Source organism: Bufo gargarizans, chromosome 4 (genome assembly GCF_014858855.1).
Source record: "Bufo gargarizans isolate SCDJY-AF-19 chromosome 4, ASM1485885v1, whole genome shotgun sequence".
Taxonomy (NCBI): domain Eukaryota; kingdom Metazoa; phylum Chordata; class Amphibia; order Anura; family Bufonidae; genus Bufo; species Bufo gargarizans.
Genome location: NC_058083.1, coordinates 210,958,649 through 210,983,630, shown reverse-complemented (window position 1 = coordinate 210,983,630; position 24,982 = coordinate 210,958,649). Strand labels below are relative to the sequence as shown.

The 24,982-nt window shown below is 43.3% G+C and overlaps 1 protein-coding gene across 1 annotated transcript in view; it reads left to right on the top strand.

Annotated features, from left to right (window-relative positions):
* Window positions 1-24,982, top strand: part of LOC122936381 (probable cation-transporting ATPase 13A5) — a 652,597-nt gene that overhangs the window by 515,322 nt on the left and 112,293 nt on the right. Inside the window, exons 24-25 of the mRNA XM_044292565.1 lie at window positions 10,760-10,856; window positions 15,976-16,048. Of these exons, the coding sequence (XP_044148500.1) occupies window positions 10,760-10,856; window positions 15,976-16,048 (170 nt within the window). The remainder of the gene's footprint in view (window positions 1-10,759; window positions 10,857-15,975; window positions 16,049-24,982) is intronic.

The window sequence follows — 24,982 nt, the reverse complement described above, 5'->3', positions numbered from 1 at the left end:
AGTAATACTCCAGAGGGGCGTGACTAAGCAACTCCTGGTATTCACTAGGGCCCCGGATGGTAGGGTTAGGCTTTGCAGCAGGAAGTTGCCAGGGTCCACTCTGGAGTGTGAACTAGACAGTGACAGCAGGAACGAATGGACAACAGGTACCAGAAGGTACCGACGGCACATAGGCATGCATAACATAGACAGGCAAATACAGGCAAATAGTAAACTGCATGGCCTTACCCATTGCACTCTGCTGCAAAGAAAGGTGCAGCAAGGGCTTACTGAACAGAGACATGAATACACACAAGGTAACAAACATAACTGGCAGAACAGATACAGAAACACAGGAAAGAGGACATCAATGAACAAGTAGGGAAACCCACAGAGCACAGACAGACACAGATCCCATGGGTCAGCAGCATGGGAGAGTGGGTACAAACAAGGAGCAGGACAAGACAACACACACCAGGAGAGCTGACACAGAACTGAGGAAACCTCAGCCTTATATACAGGTTCCATTGGTGCAGCAGAGAGGCCACACCCATGGAGCAGACAGAGAGGATTAACTCCTAATAGGAACACAGGGGAGTTAACCCATACAGAACCACAAATAACACACAGAAATGAAACTTCAGCGAGGAGCGCTGAACGAGCAAGGACGGAAGGTCACAGCCAGAGATAGTGGCTGTGACAGCTTTAGAACAGATAAGTGCACATCTGAACGGTAAATATATTTTTCTGTTCTCTTTTACCTTGTTTTACCTTGTTGATTCCCTTTATGTATTTAAAAGTTTCTATCATATCCCCTCTGTCTCGTCTTTCTTCCAAGCTATACATGTTAAGGTCCTTTAATCTTTCCTGGTAAGTTTTATCCTGCAATCCATGTACTAGTTTAGTAGCCCTTCTCTGAACCCTCTCCAAAGTATCAATATCCTTCTGGAGATATGGTCTCCAGTACTGAGCACAATACTCCAAATGAGGTCTCACTAGTGCTCTGTAGAGCGGCATGAGCACCTCCCTCTTTCTACTAGTAATGCCTCTCCCTATACACCCAAGAATTCTGCTAGCATTTCCTGCTGCTCTATGACATCTTCTGCCTACCTTTAATTCTTCTGAAATAATGACCCCTAAATCCCTTTCCTCAGATACTGAGGTTAGGACTGTATCACTGATTTTATATTCTGCTCTTGGGTTTTTACGCCCCAGGTGCATTATTTTGCACTTATCCACATTAAATTTTAGTTGCCAGATTTTTGACCATTCCTCTAGTTTTCCTAAATCCTTTTCAATTTGGTGTATCCCTCCAGGAACATCAACCCTGTTACAAATCTTTGTGTCATCATCAGTAAAAAGACACACCTTACCATCAAGGCCTTCTGCAATTTTTCTGATAAAGATATTAAACAATATGGGTCCCAGAACAGATCCCTGAGGTACCCCACTGGTAACAAGACCTTGGTCTGAATATACTCCATTGACTACAACCCTCTGTTGCCTGTCCCTCAGCCACTGCCTAATCCATTCAACAATATGGGAGTCCAAGCCCAAAGACTGCAATTTATTGATAAGCCTTCTGTGTGGGACAGTATCGAAAGCCTTACTGAAGTCTAGATAAGCGATGTCTACTGCACCTCCGCCATCTATTGTTTTACTCACCCAAAATCAATAAGATTAGTTTGACATGATCTCCCTGAAGTAAACCCATGCTGTTTTTCATCTTTCAATCCATGGGATTTTAGATGTTCCACAATCCTCTCCTTAAGTATGGTTTCCATTAATTTCCCCACTATTGATGTCAGGCTACTACCTTTCTTGTGAATTGGCACAACATTTGCTAATTTCCAATCTTCTGGGACGACTCCTGTTGCCAGTGATTGGTTAAATAAATCTGTTAATGGTTTTGCTAGTTCACCGCTGAGCTCTTTTAATAGCTTTGGGTGTATCCCAACAGGCCCCTGTGGCTTATTTGTATTGATTTTAGACAGCTGACTTAGAACCTCTTCCTCTGTAAAGACACATGCATCTTCTTTCCTAACTGAGGTCCTTTTCCTTCATTTTCCTTCGTAAAGACTGAACAGAAGTATAACTTCCTGCACTGTTGAATGGCAAATATATTTTTCTTTTTTACACTTATACCCTCCACAAAAGGGCTTTAGAACATATAACGGCAACGCTGAATGGCAAATAGGCCCTTATTTTTGTCCACTTATACACTCAAATAACAAATTTAGATAATAGAGGACGACCACCTGAGTCAAACAGAAAAATTGTGTAATGAGTGGTCAAAATTAAAACTTAACATTTAATTGGTATATTTAGAAAATTGGTCCCAAGATATAAAGATACATTAACATATACAAGAAGCAACGCGGCGGGTTGCCAAACAGAAAAACTAGTACCCTGTACCAAGTCAAACACTGGAAAGGGGGGGCGTGGCCTAACCGCCGATGTAGAGAGACGCATGGCGCTGAGCTCCTGGACAGTATCCTGCATATAATCGCTCAACCGCTTCCTACCTGTCCTCAGAGGGGACCGATCTTGTTCTGAAGCCTCCCTGAACGCTGGGGTTTACTCCGGTCTCGGCATGACTCGCCAAAAGCAGAGGGCGAAGGAGAGTAAAGACGGCGGCATGGACACGCCGATCAAACAAAATGGCGCCATGCAGACTGCCAAGCTCTCTGATGTGGCGGCGAAGCTGGGGAAGTACGCTCGTACCCCAGCAGCCGCAGCAACTGATTCGGAGCCTGAAGCTCGGATGTCCGATGAAGCTGGGGAAGCGGAGCCCCTGGAACATGCCTCAGGCACGTCGGTACAAAGCTTGGAGGTGGGTCCTGAGCTGCCGCCAAATGAGGCGCCCATTTCCGACCCCACTATTGCGGACATGTATAAGATGGTGGCACAATGCAGCACAGCCCTCACGTCTTTGAATGCCAATATGGGAGGCCTTAAGGAGGAAGTTCTGCTGATAAGGCAAGATATGCGTCAGTTTAAAGAAAGAGTGGGGGAGTTGGAGGGTCGCGTCAGCGACATGGAGGATCAGCTACCACCTGTTAAAAGGGACTTACAACGTGTTATACATAACGTATCCCTACTTATATCCAAGTCTGATGACCTGGAAAACCGTCTACGACGGAATAATGTGCGATTTATTGGAATACCGGAGCGCACTGAGGGCTCGGACCCCGTCGCATTTATGGAAAAGTGGCTGGTGGACACTATTGGGAAAGAAAAGTTATCCCCACTCTTTGCAATAGAACGGGCACACCGGGTGCCATTTCGCCCGCCGCCTCCGGGGGCGCCTCCAAGACCTCTTCTAATCAAGGTCCTACATTACAGAGACCGGGACGCTATACTCAAAGCAGCCAGGGATAACCCTGATATTCAAATTGGCGATAGCCGAATTCTATTGTTCCCGGACTTTTCTGTCGAAATACAGAAGAGGAGAGCAAAATTTTTAGACGTAAAGAAAAGATTGAGAGCACTGCAGTGGCCTTACTCCATGTTGTACCCGGCGAAGCTCCGGGTGGTGGCGAATGGATCCACGCACATGTTTGAAGATCCGTCTGAGGCAAGTCAATGGCTGGACACTCATGAACATGATCGGCGCGGCAACAATACCTGATGCGACGGTGATATTTCTAAGGGAACTGTTCTTGTTTTTCTAGTGTCTCTTATTTGACACGCCGTATTGCCAGTTATGGTATTGTGGGAGTATTTAACGTTTCTCTAAAGACGGGAGGTTTTATATGCTGTCTTTTCATTGGTTCGGTCCCACACTGTATGGGTTACTATATGGCTGGGTGGGAGGTTGGGTGAGCCAATACATCGGCGCATCCAGGGTGTAGCGCATGTATAACTTAAGCGCTTGTTTCTTCACCTGTGCCTTTATTGTTCACTTAGGACGGTTAGGTTCACTTTAAATGTCTATGGTGTACCCCTGTTTATTGGGTTCATGACTATCAGAATGCTTAGGGTAGTTTGGGGACAGTTGGGAGGGGGGAGGGTTAAGGCAGGTTTTATTTTCAGTATTGCTACTGGGGGTAGATTCATTTGGGGTTGTCGGCACCAAATTCTGCATTTGCTTATGAGATACCATGATGTCTTCCGTTAATATTGTTGCGTGGAATGTGAGAGGTATGTCTTTGGCATCTAAGCGATCAGCTATCTTCCATGCTATGAAAGATATACAGCCAGCTATTCTATGCTTATCTGAGACCCACTTGACTGCTGACAAGACATACTTAGCACATAAAGCATGGATGGGGTGTGAATTTCACTCTACATACTCCACACATGCCAGAGGTGTTAGTATTTTAGTGCATAAAGCTATTCCGTTTCATGCTCAGGAGTCATATATTGATGATGACGGATGATTTATTTGTATAGATTGTTGTATCTTCCAGTTTAGGATTATCTTAGTGGCGGTGTATGTTCCCCCTCCATATTCGGCTGAAATTATGAAGATGATGATTAGCTTTACATCTAAATTTCCGTTAGTACCTATATTAATTATAGGTGATTTCAATACCTATCTTAATGGTCTTTTGGATAAATTCCATGATGGATCGGGAACATATACTGCCGCTCCTACCTCTCTGGCGAGATTGATAGGGGAGATAGATTTGTGTGACATATGGAGGACCAAATACCCTGATCGACGTCAATATTCATGTTACTCAGCGTTGCATAGCTCCTTGTCCAGAATAGATTTAGCAATAGGTTCCGTATCGTTGGTATCTCTAACTAAGGAGATCGTATATTTGCCCCGTAGCTTATCTGATCATTCCCCATTAATGATTACTCTGGAGGTGGGGAGGCACATGTGTGCTCCTAGACCCGTCTGGCGATTAAACCCATTTTGGTTATCAATAGTGGATACAGGAACTGATATATCTGAGGCTATTACTGATTTTTTGTCTATTAATATAGGCTCGACATCAGGGGCTGTGGTGTGGGATACTCTGAAGGCGTATGTGAGAGGGTTATACATTAAGCGAATTAGTGTTAGGAAATCTAAGAGTCGTCTTCTGGACAGGGAGCTATCAGATAGAGTTACGCTTCTAGAAACAAGGTATATAGCACAACCCACTCTGACTAATGAAACACAGTGGAAGGAAGCCCAGAAGCTTTTGAAGGAACATATACAAACCAGAGCAGACGATAAACGTTTATTCATGGCTCAGAGGTACTTTGCTGAAGGGGAAAGTGTGGGACACCTGTTAGCTACAGTGACTAAAGCACAAAATGGCCCCTCCTGCATAGCCTTGCTCAGAGGAATGGACGGACAATTGATAACAGGAGATGAGAATCTCTTGAGAGAATTCTATGCTCATTTTAGGGAGGTGTACAGGTCCAGATTGGTCACCACTGCTGCTGATAGGGCTAGGTATCTTGAGAGGATAAATATCCCTGCCTTATCTATGGAGGATAGCTCACTTCTTGAGGAAGACATAACTCTGGAAGAGCTGGAAATGGCACTGAAGTCCATGCCCAATGAAAAAGCACCTGGTGGGGATGGTCTTCCTGGGGAATTCTATAAAAAACATGGGGAGATATTACTTCCACATCTATTAATGGTCTTTAAAGATGCATACCGCAAAGGTAAATTGCCTTGTTCCATGAGAGAGGCTATAGTTGTAGTATTACCTAAGCCAGGAAAAGACCCCTCACTCGTGGACTCATATAGACCCATCTCACTCCTAACTGTAGATGTGAAAATTCTGGCCAAAGTCTTGGCTAATCGATTATGTAGGGTTATTCAATCTATTATTCATGATGATCAGTCTGGGTTCATGCCTGGAAAATCCACGGCGTTAAATCTTAGGCGCTTATTCCTAAACCTGCAATTGGAAGGGAGGAAAGGTCAGGATAGTGGAGCTGCGGTGATCTCACTTGATGCTGCCAAAGCTTTTGACAGCATCGAATGGGAGTATTTGTGGGCGGTCATGACTAGGATGGGCTTTGGAACAGGTTTTCTAAAATGGGTTAAGCTTTTATACTGCGAGCCCAGAGCTAGAATCAGAGTAAATGGTCAATTATCACCCACAGTTGCATTGGAAAGGGGGACGAGACAAGGCTGTCCGTTGTCTCCCTTGCTATTTGCAATAGCAATCGAATCATTGGCATGTCTTTTACGATCTACTCCATTGATGAGAGGGCTAGGGAGGGGCTCTAGCGAGGAACGCGTATCTTTATACGCAGATGATATGCTAATCTATGTAGATAATCTAGTGGATTCCATAGATTCTACGATCTCTATAATATCGCAGTTTGGTGACCAGTCTGGACTTCGTATAAATTGGGATAAATCAGTAATTCTCCCGGTATCCTCTCGAATGCATACCACTCATGTTGCTTTTTCTGAACTCAAAGTGGTGCAATCTTTTAAATATCTTGGAGTAACTGTATCAATGAACCCGACGGATTATATTCCCAATAATTTACTACCCTTGTTAGGGAAATTTAGGAGCAAGGTGGCTGTCTGGCATAAACTGCCTCTTTCTATGATCGGAAGAGGCAATTTGCTTAAAATGATATTCATGCCTCAGCTGCTTTACATCTTACATAATTCCCCCATATGGATCCCAGTGCATTACTTCCATAAAATACAACAGTTGTTCCGGTTTTTTATTTGGAAAAATAATAGAGGAAGAATAAGATACAAAATCCTGCAAAGGAATAAAGAAGCTGGTGGTCTGGCTTTACCCAACCCTATGCTTTACTTTTTATCGGCCCAACTCCAGCATTTTAAAGGGTGGGGGGTAATAGATGACATGGGAGGGAAGAGTGGTCGGTTGGTCAGGTGGGCTGCGAATAGGTCTCCCCCGCTGACAGCTATTGAAGGAGTAATAAGCGAAGAATTGGGAAATATCCCGACCTTGCTACTTTAGGGATAATAGGGTTAATGAACATCTCGCCTCTATGGCATAACCCTGCACTTCAGGAACTGACTAGCCTGACTGGATTCTCCCAGTGGAATAATAAAGGGGTGTGGAATCTGAGCCATATTTATTCTAATGGAATCTTAAAACAATATCAACAATTGTGCTCTGAATTTGGGTTGCCCTCCTCGCAGTTTTATCGATATTTGCAACTTAGGCATGCTTTAGAAGCTCAGTCTAAGATAGCCCCGGTAACATTTATATCAAACCAGACATTAAATGTAGTGATTGCGGCTGGATCAGTGAGGGGAGCAATCTCCATGGTGTATCAGGCCCTATTAGAGGATTTCCTTAAGGGATATCCGTTAACGAGTAGACGTCAGTGGGAAAGAGATCTAGGTGAACTCACGGATGAGCAGTGGACAGAAGTGGTGGAACTTACCCCTACTCTATCCCTTAGTGAGGCGGCGCGTTTATCACATCTGTATTTAATACATAGGGTGTACAAGACCCCAGTATTTTTGCATAAAATAGGCTATAGAGATAGCCCGGCCTGTCCGAAGTGTGGAAGTATGGAGGCTGATCTATTGCACATGCTGTGGACATGCTCATCACTGACATCTTATTGGAAAGCAGTATTACACCTGGTGAACAAGGTGTACAGTGCTAATCTTAAGTTAGATCCCAAACTGTGTGTATTAGGCTTGGTACCGGATAATAATTTACAATCTGTTGTAACTACTGGTATAGGAAGAATGCTATATCAAGCTAGGAAAACATTGGCAGCAAAGTGGATCCAATCCATACCTCCTGACATATCAGAATATATTGCTAGATTAAATATAGTGATTCGCTTAGAAAGAGGAGTATATCAGAAAAGGAAATGTCTGTCCAAATTTGAAGCAATCTGGGGCAGCTGGATCGATAATTCTGGGTGTTGCAGCTCCTGGTTGGCGCTTACAAGGAGTTTTTCTATATAAGGTAAATGCAGCGAGGATGGAGGATACATAGGATATTGGGTGGTAGCAGGTGTGTGGTGCATATACAGATGCTTGTTGGTGAATGGGTTACCTGACATTGAAGTGAGGCTGTATGGGAAGATGGCTGCTGGATTGTGATGTCTTATGGAATATCGGGGGTTGGAACTTGATGGTGGAAGATGGTTTACTGAGGGGTATTGTGGTGCCGACACCCCGGGAATGTGGGAATAAAAGAGGTGACTATATATGTGCCCTGCCTTATTGGGAATGGGAGGGGGGTGGGTTATGGGTCTTTTTGTTCATGGAAAATATTAGTATTCGTGCTAGATATGTTTTGATACCTGTGTTTCTTTGACGATTTATGTCATGTCTTTCGTGGATATGCGTAATATAATGTATATGGTATATCTTATATGCGATAGATACTGTGTAGGTCTGCGACCTGAAAGAACTGTCATGTTGATGTGATAAAACATGTCTAAAAAAATGTTAATAAAGAAACATCTGATTTAAAAAAAAACACTGGAAAGGGATGCTCGGCGGCACCAAAATAATAACCGTTTGGTCCTACCACTTAGATGAAAGGCTTCTGGATCCACAATTGTCCAGCTGGTGTTGATGGATGTGCACACCGTTGCTGTGGCAATTGCGTAATACAGGGTGGTCTGTAGTACTGGCTGGCCCTAGTGTTGCCCTAGAGCCCTACACTGGCCTATGTGACCGGATAGCGGTGAACCGCCACCAGTCACCTACAGGAACCTCACCCTGGAATTAGTGCGCCCTAGAAGGCCCTCGCTTACCTGATCCCTACATGCACGTTTCGCTGAAAAAGATGAGTAACAAGCTCATCAGGGGAAACACGGTCTGCTTGGGCTGAACCTGTGCAGGGTGCACTGACAAAGATGTCAATTGTGCGCTCTGCACAGAGACAAAGTTTCACCACGATCCAGATGTGGATCAAAGTGGGCTGGTTATCTATGAGGGAAGAGGGGGGTCAAGATGTAGAGCCCCTCTCCTAATAACTATCTGAGACGCCTGTTATACACTCCACAAAGGGCTTTAGAACATATAACTGCACCGCTGAATGGCAAATAGGCCCTTATTATTTTCCACTTATACACGACACAAAGGCTTTAGAATATATAACTGCACCGCTGAATGGCAAATATATTTTTCTTTTGCGACTAATACACTACAAAAAGGACTTTAGAACATATAACTGCACTGCTGAACAGAAAATATATTTTTCTTTTGCCACTAATACACAACAAAAAGGGCTTTAGAAAATATAACTGCACCGCTGAACGGCAAATGTATTTTTCTTTTGCCACTAATACACTACAAAAAGGGCTTTAGAACATATAACTGCACTGCTGAACAGCAAATATATTTTTTCTTTTACCACTAATACACAAAAAAAGGGCTTTAGAAAATATAACTGCACAGCTGAACGGCAAATAAACATTTTTTTGGGGACACTAATATACACCAAAAAGTGCTGTAATTTTCACACTTCACCACACAGCGGCTAATAAGCCCTTTTTCCCACTAATACAAGCCAAAAAATGCTTTAGAACATATAACTGCACCTCAAAAGGGCGACTAAGATGTAGAAATATTTCCTTGTAATAAACCCTGTTAATGGCTGTATCAAACAGCACTTGCACCCCAATAAAAATAACTGTTGGCTGGAATTACAGAGCTGTATAAGTGCAGCAAGGTGTAATAGGATTGTTCCTATTACCCAGTCTGTAACCTCCCCTACTGAACACTGTTCTACATAAATGCTGTGGAATTATTCCTCCCTACATCTTGAATAATCTTTCCCTGAACTTGTTAATCGTTTTTTTAGCACAATGAAGTCTTTCCTAGCAATGTCCCTAGTGCCTGCTGACATCTCTCCCTGCACTAAGTACACTGGAAAATAGCAGAATTTAAGATAGCTGAGGCTATTTATAGGGCTGTAACATTTCATTGCTGGCTGGCTGCTGTTTGGCCGCATGCATGGCATTATAGGTGATCCCGCGTTCCCAGAGTTCCTTGCTCCATGTCCTTACACATGCAGCAGCTATTTTAGGAAAAAATTTGATTTCTTTACCATGAAGAGTAAGGAAATTCGGATTCAGTGCAAATCAAATTTTTCCTGAAATTCAGATCAAATTCCACTTCGTCAACTTCGATTCGCTCATCTCTAGAAATCACCATTGAATGCTTCTACTTAAATGCTGTACTTTTATGATATAATATGACTGTAGCGTGAACATTTAATTGTGAAAGTAGAATAATGTATTTTATTTTTAGATTTTTAACTTTTTTATTTTTATTATGAGACCCCCTAGAGGACTTGAATATGCAAATATTCAATCACTTATATTATAGAATACAATTATTTTGTATTGCAGTCTAAGGGAATTGTGATGCCTTCCAACTAAGCTCTGCCCAGGCCCTGAAAAATATTGAGTATGGCTGGGCCTTGAGGGCTAAGTCAACTGATTTTTCTGCTGCTGCTCCTTTCATGCTCTATGACACTTCCTGTGATAGCTGAGTAAAGCACTCAGCTATTTCCGGCAACCCCATAAATACTTGGGACGCTTGTTCTTGGGATCAGTGAGGGTCTCAGTGGTAGGACCCCCACCAATCAGATATCCCTTATCCTTGGGGATAAGTGAATAAAATAAAAACTTTCCACGTCCCTTTAATGTATATTTACAACTATCTTTTGGGTGATATGCAACAAAGTGTGCTATTTAAATCATGCTTTTAATTTACGAATGGTATATATTACAATATTTTAAAGTTGGTTTCTTTATTGCTCCTACATCATACAAATCAAAGAAGTAGAACTTTTATAAAGTTCTTATTATATTAATGAAAATGGGGTATAATTATATATTTTTTTTCTCCTGACAGAGAAGGAAGAAATACATTCGTTGCTGCTATATGTTTGTTCAAATTTCTCATTATGTTTACCCTGATCCAGTTTGTTTGCATTATACTTCTGTTCTGGGTAAGAAAAATCTAGTATATGAAAATGTACAAAATCAGATCCATGAAGGCACAGTGGGGTACATTATACGCATAATAACATGAAGAAGGGATCTTGTAATTCTAAGGGTCAGTCACACGTCTGCAAAATGGGTCCGCATCCATTTCGCAATTTTGCGGAACAGGTGCAGACCTATTAATTTTCTATGGGGCTGGAATATGCTGTCCGCATCTGCATTTGCGGATCCGCACTTCCGTTCCTCAAAAAAATAGTACATGTCCTATTCTTGTCCGCAATTGTGGACAAGAAAAGGCATTTTCTATGAGAGTGCTGGCGATGTGCGGTCTGCAAAATGTAGAACGCACATTGCCGGTGTCCGTGTTTTGCGGATCCGCAATTTGCGGATCTGCAAAACACATATGGATGTGTGAATGGACCCTGGGGCTACACATTGCTGGACATTGGCTCTAATAATTGTCAATGGTGTCATAGTGCGAAATGTGACATGCCTCAATTGGTGCGACAGTCTCAAAAAATCTAGATTGATGGATTTTGAGTTGCAGTTCGCAAGTCACATTTGACTTTTACTCCATTGACTTTAATGTAAGTCATGTGTGACATGTGACTTGCCTGCAACTTTTCTGTGACAGCCCTAGCAAAAGCTAGTTGCAGACAAATTACACATATTTTTTTTATTGTGTATTCGGTGACAGTTACATTGTGATTTAATGGTTATTTTCTGTTTTTTTTTACAAATTTATATTTTCTGTTAGAATCAGAACAATTAGTCTAAATTAATTTGAATACCAATTTATTAAAGGAGTTGTCAGCTTTTTTTTTTTTTTTTAATGGGTTGTCTCGCTTCAGCAAATGATATTTATCATGTAGACGAGGGATCAGCAACCTCCGTCACGCCAGTTGTTCTGAAACTACTACTCCCAAAATGCTCCATTCACTTTTATAGGAGTTGTAAGAAAGCCGAGCAAGTTTGTATTCTGGGCGTGGTAGTTTCACAGCAGCTGGAGTGCCGAAGGTTGCTGATCCCTGATGTAGACAAAGTTAATACAAGGCACTTACCAATGTATTGTGATTGTCCATATTGCCTCCTTTGCTGTCTGGATTCATTTTTCATCACATTATGCACTGCTCGATTTCAGGTGTTATGGCAACTGCTACATCAGATTCAAGGTGGCTAGGACAGGATCTACATGCCTATATGGGCTCCCACAGTCCAGGCCACTAGACAGGTCAGCACTTTTTCCTATATTGAGTAAGCACGGCCACCGCTGATGGATTTCGAAGTTGCAGTAGGCAATATGGACAATCACTATACATAGTAATACATATTAATACATACGTATTATTTCATACATTAGTAAGTGCCTTGTAAAAAAAGGGGTTTTCCAGGATTTCAATATTGATGACCTATCCTCAGGATAGTCAACAATATCAGAACCCGGCAACCCCGCCGATCAGCTGGTTGGAGGAAAGGTTGCTTTTCGTGCAAGTGCAGCCTTCCCTTCATTGTTTACCTGCTCGCTGTTGACAGCTCAGTGGTGAACAGGTGTAACTATAAGCACTCCCATTTATTTCAATGGTGCGGCTCATTCCTATTCAAGTGTTTATTACAGGCCCATCCCACAGAAATAAATGGGATGGCTTATAGTTACACCTGCTCACCGCTTCGCTGTCGACAATGAGCAGGTAAACCATGAAGGGAAGGCTGCTCTCGCATGAAGCACACCCTTATTTTCAACCAGCTGATCGTCGGGGGTGCCGGGTGTCGGACCCCCGCTGATCTGATATTGTTGACCTGTCCTGAGTACTAAAACTTACAAAACACTGTATAAATATTTGATATTGCCCCATTAATGCTAACCTGTAGAGAAAAGTGACGTTATTTTTAATGCACTATAAAACTGATGGCTCACTCCACAGATTATGGGAATGAATCTGTTAAAATTATGCTGTTTGTCTATACCAGTCTGTTGCCCACAGAAATAAAAAATAACTAAAATAAAAAAGTAAGCTTAATGAACCAGTACATTTTATATATATATATATACAGTGTGTATGTATATATATATATATATATATATATATATATATTAAACTAATATAAATGAAATAACATAAATTAAAACAATGCACTTTGATTCCACTTTAGGCACTTTATTGATGTTGTGTAGAAAATATTTAAGAAAGAAAAATATGTATTTTGTATTTTCCTGTTTTAATTATCATTTTTAACACATCGGTACAGTGCCTAAAGACGAATGGAAGTGCATATATAATGTATACCCATGACTTATTGTACTTCAGTAAGGCTGACAATAACCTGTGGCACTAGTCATTTCCGCTAGATCATACACACATAGCACGCAAGTGAGAACAACTGAACAAGTCTGACCCTAAGGCCTCATGCATACGACCATTTTTTTTTAAGGTCCGCAAAAACGGGGTCCGTAGGTCCGTGATCCGTGACCGTTTTTTTGTCCGTGGGTCTTCCTTGATTTTTGTTGGATCCACGGACATGAAAAATGAAAAAAAAATCTAAGTCAAGTTTGCCATTGAAATGATATGATAGGAAATGATAGGAAAAAACGGACATGGATCACGGACGCGGATGACAATCTTGTGTGCATCCGTGTTTTTTCACTGACCCATTGACTTGAATGGGTCCGTGAACCGTTGGCCGTTAAAAAAATAGGACAGGTCATATTTTCTTCACGGCCAGGAAACACGGATCACGGATGCGGCTGCCAAACGGTTCCTTTTTCCGATTTTTCCACGGACCCATTGAAAGTCAATGGGTCCGCGAAAAAAAACGGAAAACGGCACAACGGCCACGGATGCACACAACGGTAGTGTGCATGAGGCCTAAAGGAACAGGTGCTCCAGAGCATTGCAAGTAGGGGTGATCCAAAGTCGATTCATTCCTAAACTTAGTGTTAATGCTGTACAGAGACCTATCTCCATACAGCATTAAAATGTATGTACTTCTGTGAGGCAAAATTCATTAAAGTAGAAGCCCTGCAAAATGTTTATTCTTTGACCTGCTAGAAAGTGATGTCATGTGAAAAACTCACTGATCTCCAACTGACACAGAACGGGAAGTCAGTTACATTTCTATTTATTCCTATGAGACTGGGAGTGAGGCTGCCTTAGGGTCCATTCACACATCCGCAAAATGAGAATCCGTAAAACACGGACACTGGCAATGTACATTCCCCAATTTGCGGACCACACATCGCCGGCACTATAATAGAAAATGCCTAATCTTGTCCACAATTGCGGACAAGAATAGGACAAGTTCTATTTTTTGGCAGAAACGGAAGCATGGATGTGGAAGTGCGGATCCGCAAATGCAGATGCGCACAGAACATTCCGGCCCCATTGAAAATGAATGGGTCTGCACCCGTTCCACAAAATTGCGGAACGGATGCGGACCCATGTTGCGGACGTGTGAATGGACCCTTAGGAATATATAGATAAACTGACTTCCTGTCCACACACAAGATGCTGTGTTAGTTAGAGAGTCTGATTGTTGGTCACATGACACAGCCGAGAAACATAAGGGAGGTTATAACTCACAAATACAGTCACTGGTAAGAAAATTACATTCTCTACAGATTATATCATGTACCTTTCTAGCAGGTCAGAGAATATTTTTGGTGGCTTTTGAAGTTGGCTTTGGTACCAGCTGGTACCTCAGTACTGAAGTGGACTTCGGATTCCTGTTATTGAAGAATCAAAGGTAATGTTATTCACCAAAGTCTCAAGCGACTTTTGCCTCGCCAAAGAAAGTACATTTTAATGCTATACGGAGACAGGTTTCTGTACAACATTAAAACAAATATTAGGAACTACTCAAATTTGGATTTTGGATCCAAGGATCGATTCGCTTACCTCCAATTGCAAGTGTCCATGTAAAGGCAGAAGGTCCTCACCCCAGCAGCGCTCTGTCGGGACTCCGAGATCCCCGCTATCAGACTGCTATAACATGGAGACATTGGGGGGGTCAGTGAGACTAGCTCTACTGAGCACAATACAGCCCCCTATTCTATTGTTACTTTGGAAAATAAAAATATTTATTTATATTTATAAGATTCCTTATACTGTAAGTGTCTTTTACAGACTGTTCTATCAGGATTGCTTCATTGGAACATATCTACTGGACATGTATTTTTTGTTAAAAGGCACTAATTAAAGGACTGTATTGTTTACTTTAGGACTGTGCTATACTATATCTTTATAGCATATTGGAACAATATATGATTGTAATTATAAATGTATATTATATTTTATGCAGTGACAAATAGCTGCAGGCCAACAACATCACTTAAGTAAACTGAACCTCTATTGTATTATTTTATATTATTTCATTTATATTAGTTTATCCACCATTATTAAATATACATGTTATAATATATAATATATATATATATATATATATATATATCATGTTTACTGGTTCACACCTGGTTCTGAGCCTTGAGAGTCATAGTCACAAAAACAATCCTAAAATCCCAAATAGTCACAATCCCAAAATAGTGCCACTGAAAAATATCCCAAAATACAAGTCCTCATATAACAACGACAGAAAATTAAAGTTGTTATGGCCCAAAAATTGACAAGTCTTCAAGGGGTGAAAATGGGTTTTCCAGGCTTCTGATATTGATGACCTATCCTCAGGATAGGTCCTCAAAATCTGATCAGTCCAGGTCTAAAAAATGTGCACTGTCACTCTCAGTTGTTTGCTGTAGCCTCTGGTGCCGGAACTAGAAATTTCAATTGAACAGGAAGCACAGCTCCGTTCAAAATGTGGTGGCATTGCTGGGTTACTGTAGATCAGCTCCCATTGAAGTGAGATGCAATAACTAGACACGGCCACTACACTTGGAATAGAACTGTTCTTCCGGCTCTGTTCAGAGTACTCGAACCGTCGCTGGAGTCTACAGGGAACAGCTGATCAGTGAATGTGCGGGGTGTCATACCTGCACTTACTAGATATTGATGACCTATCCTGAGCATAAATCATCAATATCAGGAGCCTGGAAAACCTTTTTAATTGTGTGACTGTATTGTTTAATGTGTCTCTCTTAGTTGACTGTGCTAAGAAAGCTGAATTTCTTTCCAGAAAAACACACTTCTTGGAAATTACCATTATCTGATGCAGGACATTGCTATCTCTGTCACAGTCATCCTAACAAGTGAGTATGATAACTTTGTGATTGACAGACATTGTTTAGGACTTATGCACAGTTACATATTAAGGATCACTATTGGCACTGGTTTTTAGTCCATAGAAAAAAGATATTGTGCAGAAGGATTTTTGGGGCTGTCAAGATAAGCAATAGCTCAGGGCCCCTATTTCCAAGGACTGGACCAAAACAAAAAACCTGAGAGTTGAGAATATAAAGCTTCACTGCCCTAGACCACAAGAAACTGTACTGTAAACCTTTTCACTATTTAGCCATTATATGATACTCTTTATTGATAGTGTTGACCTTGCAGTTCGCACGACGGCCGTTTCGCTGCGAACTTTGTGTGTTCGCGATCCGCCGAACATGCAAACCTATGGAGACGGGCGCGCGTGCCATATTCTTTTGCATTGCACCGAACTTTGACCCATGACACATCCATCAGGTTGGAAAGGACAGCTAATTACGATGTTACAGCACAGGGACACACCCCCACTCTATAAGAGAACCCGATCTGGCAGCCAATTTGCATTCTGTATTTTGTCAGTGTAGGGAGAGGTTGGTTTGTGGAGCAGAAACAGGCTGATAGGGACACCAAACACTAGCTAATAGGGCCACAAAAGTCCCTATAGGTGGCTATACAGAGGAATGTGATATACTTATAATATACTTTCTAACAAAGAAAGTATATTATAGTGCATTTGTACTGTGCAGCAGTTGTGTGCGGTTCTGCTGCGATACTGCAGCTATACAGGGGGGACAAACGCTAATGGAACAACTAATTGCAAAGGGTGTGATAAACCTGTAGCCCCCCCCCCCCCCAAAAAAAAATGACTGAGGCAGGGGTTTGATATACCTATAATATACTTTCTGTATAGTGCATTTGAACTGTGTAGCAGTTGTATTCTGTTCTGCTGCAATACCGCAGCTATATAGAGGTTCAAACGCTATTGGAACAACTAATTGCAATGGGTGTGCTATACCAGTTGCCCCCCACCAAAAAAAAAATATATAATGATTTAGGGGTGTGTTGTAACTGCTTCCATAAAAGACTGATAAAGGGGTTAGATATACCTGGTTCCACCAAATATTGATCGAGGCCTGCAATATACCTGCTTCCACAAATACTGCTCTTCTTTAGGGACTTAGGCACAGGGTCATTTTGGAAAAGACAGGCAGAGTAAAAGGCAGGACGTCCTGCAGGGGTGAAGAGAAGTACGCTACACCTTAAGTGGAGCGTGTGGACTGCTGGGGGCACACGAGACAACCAAACAAGGACCGTGTTTTAATTTCGGCAGTATTCCATTTATTTATAAGACAACGCGTTTCGGGGTAAAGTCCCCTTTATCAAGTCTGAGCCGGGAAGGTTAGGAGAGTGTCACGGCTCATCTGACACTCTCCTAACCTTCCCGGCTCAGACTTGATAAAGGGGACTTTACCCCGAAACGCGTTGTCTTATAAATAAATGGAATACTGCCGAAATTAAAACACGGTCCTTGTTTGGTTGTCTCGTGCGCCCCCAGCAGTCCACACGCTCCACTTAAGGTGTAGCGTACTTCTCTTCATTTCCATTACCCTAGTGGCAGGGTGGCCCCTGCCCAAGGTGTTAGGACGGATCTTGGCTGCACCAACCATCCCTTATCTATACTTGATCTCCATTGCAGTTGCATCCAATTGATGCAACCGCAGTAGGTGAGCAAACCATTTCTTTCATTAGAAATTTGTTTGTTTGAATTTACTTACCCTATGAGCGCCTTCTCTATCCCATTGGCCATCATTTGCTGTCCTGCAGGGGTAGAAGGGGTGGGGCAGGTGCCCCAGGCCGGAGCCAAAGTGGGAAGATGGAGAAGACGCATGCGATTACTTCAAAGGACGCACCAGAGTTGGTTAAGTGGCTCACTCACCCTTCTGCTTCTGCACCCTCCTCATCCTCTGTATCTGCACCCTCCTCACTCTTAGCTGTGTGTACCTCCAAACCCACCACCACCACCACCATAGCTCCTCCACACGAGTCGGAGGAATTATTTTCCTATCCATTCCCAGACCTTACCAATGCGCAGCTATTCTTGACATCGGATGAGGAAGAGGAGGTAGCAACAGCCGCCACCCAGTGGTCTGATGACAGTACCCGGATCAGCCCAAAGAGGGAGGTCCCCGCTGTTGCTGCCCATAAAAATGGCCCCTGATTAAAATACATATTTTTTTGTGGGAATTTTATACAATGACTCCCCTCTGGTATGTTGTGGGACTATTTATGTACTTCTAGTAAGTGTTTGCTGGCTGCAAATATGGCCTGAAGGTTCATTAAAGTGAATGGGGCCCGCTGCCAATGCGCGGTTCGCAAACATTATTTTCATCCATCACTATTTATTAATCCTGGAGGATGCTCTACTGTTTGAGCTAATCCCCCTTATATAGGACCATGATGAAACACTAATTGACCATTTTATTTTTAACATATAATGACCGATTTGAAGCATTAGTACTATATGGTAGTATTATCTATATGTGTAGTGTCCCACTAGGTAAGGAGTGGGCACTACACAAGGGTCAATTGGGTAGTGTGTACTTCTACTCACAAGGGACAGTGATATTGTATTGATCTATGCATTTAATGTAATTGACTGTGTGTTTTACATGCAATGTTTCCCCTGTCATATGCTTTGCAGGCCTAGTGGGGTGTAATTAGACATTCCAGACACTAGAGGGAGATAGGGAGCCCCTAGTATAAATGTCCAGGCCCAGACAGGGAGTGGTTAGGTCATAGTCAGGAGTCTGTGGAGACAGAAGTGAGAAGGCACCAGCCCAGGATATGCTGAGGGCCTCCTCCTGACATGCAGCTGGACAGTCCTGGTTTCTAGCTGCACCAAGGGGCTAGATGAAGTACAGCCTGCTTGGAGACCGAGTGCATTCCAGGGGACTAGAGGAGTTACCTCATCAGCCTGAAGCTCCTGAGGCTAAGGATAGCTCAGTTGAGATACCCCAGTAGTAGGAGAGGACCTCCTGGGAGAAAACCTGCAGTTACCCTCAAGTCAAGCAGAGACAGTGTCATCAGCACAGATAAATAACCTAATGGGCAGAGGAACTATAAAGTAGTAAAGCAAGAATCCATACGAGAGGAAGATATATTTACCAAGGATTTAAGCCAGCATTTAGGCATCCGGGCCTTGGGATAGAAAGCCAGACAGGAGTTCTAAAAGGACAGTGTACACTATTTCTGAGGAAAGGTACAACCTGATTCTGAGTGTATTGTGGATTTACCCTCTGAGTATCTTGCACCGAATTATACCTGCCAGTATTTGTGTTGAGGCCTGCTTGTGAAGTACTTGATATAAAGGACTGCATTAACCCCTTCTGTACTTGATGTATAAAGTTGGACTGTTAAGTAAAGCAACGTTTGGTTCACTATACCACCTGTGTACCTCACTTATTCCAACTATCAACCGGTGTGCCACCGTCAAAGGCACTGGCGTCACGAACCTTAAAGGGACCTTGCCCCAGGCACTCAAAATACCCGTAACATCCAGGGAACCTCATCCACCATCAGGCCTGGTCCCTACATACAGAGTGTGCCCCAGAGGAACTGTGTCTACCTCTCCTTCACTGCCACATGCCTGCCCAGGGTTCTCCAATACAGTGAGCAACCCTCGATTGCCCATAACCGTGACCTCACTTCGCTATACCCTGCAGGTCTGGCGTGTTGCATATGCTGCATAAAAGTATTATTTAAAAGGGTCTGAAAAAATTGGGATTGTGCCAGAACAAGTTAAACTTGACACCCTGGAAACACTAGAAAATGCCCATTCTGACAACTCCTTTTGTTAACTTAGATTTCCCTAAGGGTTCCTTCACACATAGGGTGACATTTCTAAAGACTGGTGTATTACATGCCGGTCTTAATCTATCATCTGCTGGTGTCAGATGCACATCTGTGCAGTTCCATGTGCCAAAAGGGAAATTTAAATCAACGAGGGAACTGGTGTACATTTGTAACGCCTTTGTCTTGCCCCCACTATCTTCAATGGTGCATCCTGTGTGATCTCATGTATATTTATTGCCATGTCCTGCATAATGCATATGTAATTTCTATGTAACTGTTAACATGTAATGTGCCTGGTTCACCAGCAGATGACGGAATTTGTGGCAGAGCTATGTTAGATAGAGTGGAACCTTTCTTCCACTCTATTCCCCTCTCTAGAGAGGGAGGAGTTTAGTGTTAGTGAAAGTTAGTCCAACCTACCCCCTCCCTGGGGAGAGGTTGTATGTGTGGCTTTCCCCCTGCTTGGGGAAGCAGCAGGCCTCGTCCCTGCCGGACAGGCCCTGCCTGTGAGTCCTGCATGACTGCATGTCCCCTCCTGGGCTTGCATTGCCTAAAAGCCAAGATAAGTAAGCTTGAAGCCAGGAAGAAGTTCCTAGGATTACATTGAGAGACAGACTAGAGAAAGCTAAGCTACGTTCCAGCAGAATAGTAAAAGTTTCTATTAATCCAACTGACATAGCAGAACTGAGAGAGTATAGATATAGCAGAGCTGAGAGAGTACAGATATAGCAGTGCTTAGAGTGTTTTCCTGCCAAAAGTTAAGCCAAAACCTGTACCACACCACTCTGGCATTCCTACAATGGGTATCAACTCCACTGTACTACAAAGGGGTCTCCATGTCTTTGTTGCTTAACAGCAACTGGCATCACAACCACTTGCTCTTTAAGAGGGATATATATTGTAAAAACCTCCTAAGGGGCAAGGGATACCCCAGATGTGGCAACTGGGCGTTGCACATTTCAACTATAATCTGCGCCAATTTCCTTGTATAAATTATTTTAAAAAATGTGTCAGGATGGCTATAGGCACCCAGCTCAACCCCCTTTTTGGAAAAATGCCATTTACGGTCTAAACTGCCGAAAAGGTTGCAAAGCTTTTGGTGTGCAGTCAAACTTGGTGACATTCTGACACCAGTTTTGTGGGTTGTTTGTGTTTTTATGGTGGCAACCTTTTGCCACATCAAAGACTGTGAAAAAAGTTAAAATAAATTAAAGTTGTGAAAAACTGCAAGATCGTAAAAAAGATAACAAAAAACTCTTTGAAACAACCTGAGTAGTGTATTTGAGCAGTTTGTTTCCTAATCCAGACAACTATTTCATGTTAATATCAAAATATAGTTTAATGGATTTACCGTTATTGATTATGGTGTGCAAGGTGCCAGTTAAGATTAGTGAAATATACTGAGAACCCTTTGACATTGCAATTAGGGTTGAGTGTTAATAATATGCCCTCCATACGGTCTTACAATGTTTTGGCTCCAGTGAGGCAATCTTCTTATCGCCACCAGTAGTGATGGACGAACATCGGCCGGGACGATTCGCGAATATGATCGCGTGAATGTGGTCAACTGTTTGCGAACCGCAAGCACGCGGCGGGCCCCACTCACTTTAATGGCAGGCGAAAACGAAAAAGATTCAGGTCATTTTTGCAACCACCAAATACTTACTAGAAGTGCACAAATAGTTCCACAACATGGACAGTGACATACTAGAGGGGGATCAATGACAAAAATTCCCTAAAAAAAATGTATTTAAATCATGGGCCATTTTTATGCCTCTCAAAAGGAAATTCTCAAAAATGCGCCCTGCTGGAACCTAGAAAATTTTTATTTTAGGCCAAGGGAGTAAGGGCCCTAAAAAATTAGTCATTCACCTGACATAAAATAAATTGTGATTATGTGGCTCGAGGTACATTATGCGGTCACTGAATAACAATTTTACTGTTGGCCAGTTAGATTACAGGCCCCAAAAATTATGCATTCACCGTGCAGAAAAGATCAAGTGATTAAGTGGCTAGAGGTATAGTGTATGGTCATTGGATATCAATTTTACTGCAGGCCAGTACAAATACATGTCAAATAGATATGCTTTAAAAAAAACTACAAATATAAAATTGGATTAAAAACATGGCTTACGAAATCCCCCCTCTTTAAAAAAAAATAAAATAAATGGTAATAGGTAAAATTCAATTAAACGTGGTCGTCACAGGTGTTGAATTCCTCCGAGATCCATGCCTTATTCATTTTTAGAAATGTGAGGTAGTCCACACTGTCGTGAGCTAGGCGAGAGTGCTTATCGGTCACAATCCCCCCTGCTGCGCTGAACATCCTTTCGGACAGGACACTCGACGAGGGGCAAGCCAAAAGTTCCATGGCAAATTGTGCCAGCTCTTGCCACAGGTCAAGCCTGCACACCCAGTAGTCCAGGGGTTCCTTGCTTCTCAGAGCATCTACATCGGCCATTAACCTAATGTAGTCGGACACCTGTTGGTCTAGGCATTCCCTGAGGCTGGATCCGGAGGGCAGCTGTCGATGAGTTGGCTGCAAGAATGATCTCATATCTGAAGTGACCAACACATCTTCAAACTGCCCTCTTCTTGCATGTGCGGTAGGATTAATACTCGCAACTGTTTCTCTGTGGGTGGAAATTCCTCTGCCAGTGCCCGCAACAGCAGAATGCAGGATCTCTCGAAGCAATGCCTAGAAATGCTGCATTCTGCCAGACCTCTGTGATGCTGGTAACATGTCCGACATTTTGTGTTTGTACCGGGGATCTAAGTACATTGCCACCCAGTACTAGTCCTTGCCCTTTATGCTTTTTATACGGGGGTCCCGTCTTCAAACACTGGAGCATGAAGGCTCCCCTTTGCACTAAATTGGAAGTGGTGGAGCGCGCTGGCTCTTGCTCATCGCCCAGGAGAATGTCGTCCTCGTTCTCCTCCCCATCCACAGACAACACCAAGGATCTCTGAAAAGTTTAAAGTCTGCTCTTCTTGCTCCTCCTCCTCCCCCCAGGCACCATCCTCCTCTGACTCCTCTTCAGACTCCTGCTGACTTGTCTCAGATGGAGTAGCCCCCCTGGGAATTAATTCATTGCATTGCAACTTCCTCATCTTCCAGGTCCTGCTCCTCGATAGCTTAATCAATGACACGACGCAATGCACGCTCCAGAAAGAAGGCGTAAGGTACAATGTCACTGATGGTGAACTGGCTGCGACTGACTAGTTTGGTGATCTCATCAAATAGCCACAGAAGTCTGCATGTGTCGCGTATGAGCAGCCACTGGCACAGTGAAAAGAAACCAAGCTCCCCAGAACCTGTCCTGCTGCAGCGTTCGTACAGGTAGTCGTGCCTATCAAGCCTATACGAGGTGGAGTTCCAGCACGTCGGGCTGTCACAAATCAGACGTCTGATGGCCAGGTTGTGTCGCCGCTGAACATCAGCAAGACTAGCCATGGCCGTGTAAGATCTTCTAAAATGTCCAGAGATTTTGCTGGCCTGCCGCAAGACATCTTGAACCCTGGGGTATTTGGTAACAAATCGCTGCACGACTAAGTTCAAGGCATGTGCCATGCACTGCGCGTGTTTCATTTTGAGCTGTTTAAGCATGCTCAGCAGTTTGGCACCATTGTCGCACACCACTTTACCAACTGTCAAATTGAGCGGATTTAGCCACTGATCGGCCTTTGACTGCAGAGCTGAAAGCAGTTCAGGACCGGTGTGGCTCTTGGCTTCAAGGCACAACAGCTGCAGCATGGCAACATCCCACCTGGCACATCAAATAGGTTCTGGAGTTTGGGGGGTGCAGCGGTAGAGTCGGTAGCAGTGGAAAATGAGGAGTCAGCTAAGGAGGAGACGGAGGATGGAGTAGGAGGAGGAGGAGAAGAAGAAGATGCAGACCTGCAAGCAATCCTTGGTGGTAACACCAAATCCACACGGAAGACACGGGTTATATGCTCACCCAGTGGGCAGTAAAAGTTATGTACTGTACCTTCCCTGTCCGTGTTTGCTAGACCACGTGTTTGTGGTCAGATGTATCTTGGCAGCGAAATGGTGTGCCAGAGATACATTCACTTGCCGCTGAACATGGACATATAGCTCTGGGATGCCCTTCTGGGAGAAATATTTCCTTCTGGGGACCTTCCATTGCAGTGTGCCAATGGCCACAAATTTTCAAAGGCCTCCCAGTCCACCAGTTTATATGGCAGTAGTTGGCATTCTATCAATTCCGACAAGCCAGCAGTCAGCCATTGGGCAAAAGGGTTATCCGGAGTCATCAACTTTTTATGTTCGAACAATTGTGCCATGGAAGCCTGCCTTTTGCCGAAGAACGCGATGATGGCACGGTGGAAGGTGAAGTGGGGGACAAATGGGAGGAGAGAGGAGAAGAGGCAGGACTTGGAGTGTCAGGAGTGTGGCTTTGTGGGTTCTGACGGTGTTGCTCCAACTGAGCTTGGTGATGGGAGGCCAGGTGCCTTCTTAAGGTGGTCATCCCTAAATGAGCGTTGGGCTTACCGCGACTTACAGCACAGGCTGTAGGTGGCAACACTATTGTCAGCAGCTGACACATTAAAAAAAGCCCACACTGCGGGGCCATGTGCTGGCGTCCTGGGAGCGCCAGATGTTAACGTGCATAGTGGATGGCTCGCTCCACATACATTTGCAGTCTGCTTTTTGCCTTCTGTGCACTGCGAGTTCTGCCTGTCTCCTCCTTTATCATATCTGCTGCCCTGTCTCTCCCTCTGAACTCCCCTCCTCTTCCTCTTGTGGGTACCCATGTGTGAGAAATAAGGTTTATCATTTATTGGCAGCCCTGATTGTGATTTTATTCACCTTTTTGGTATGTACACAGTGTACATGCAAAATAAGTTCTCCCCCCTCCCCCCAGCCATCTGATGCCAGCTATCAAGGGAGGAAGCCCCAGGGGTCTAGGCTTCAAGGAGGCCCCAGGTGGATAAAGTCACACCTCAACCAGCCAGGTTGGAGGCAAGCTAATCCTGCAGGAAAAAAACCCCAGCAGGAGGTCTCAGCTCTTGCCCAGGATTAATGATACCTCCCAGACATGTTGGCAACTACATTTCATAAGGAATTATGAATTGTCCGTCCATCCCATGCATAATTTGGT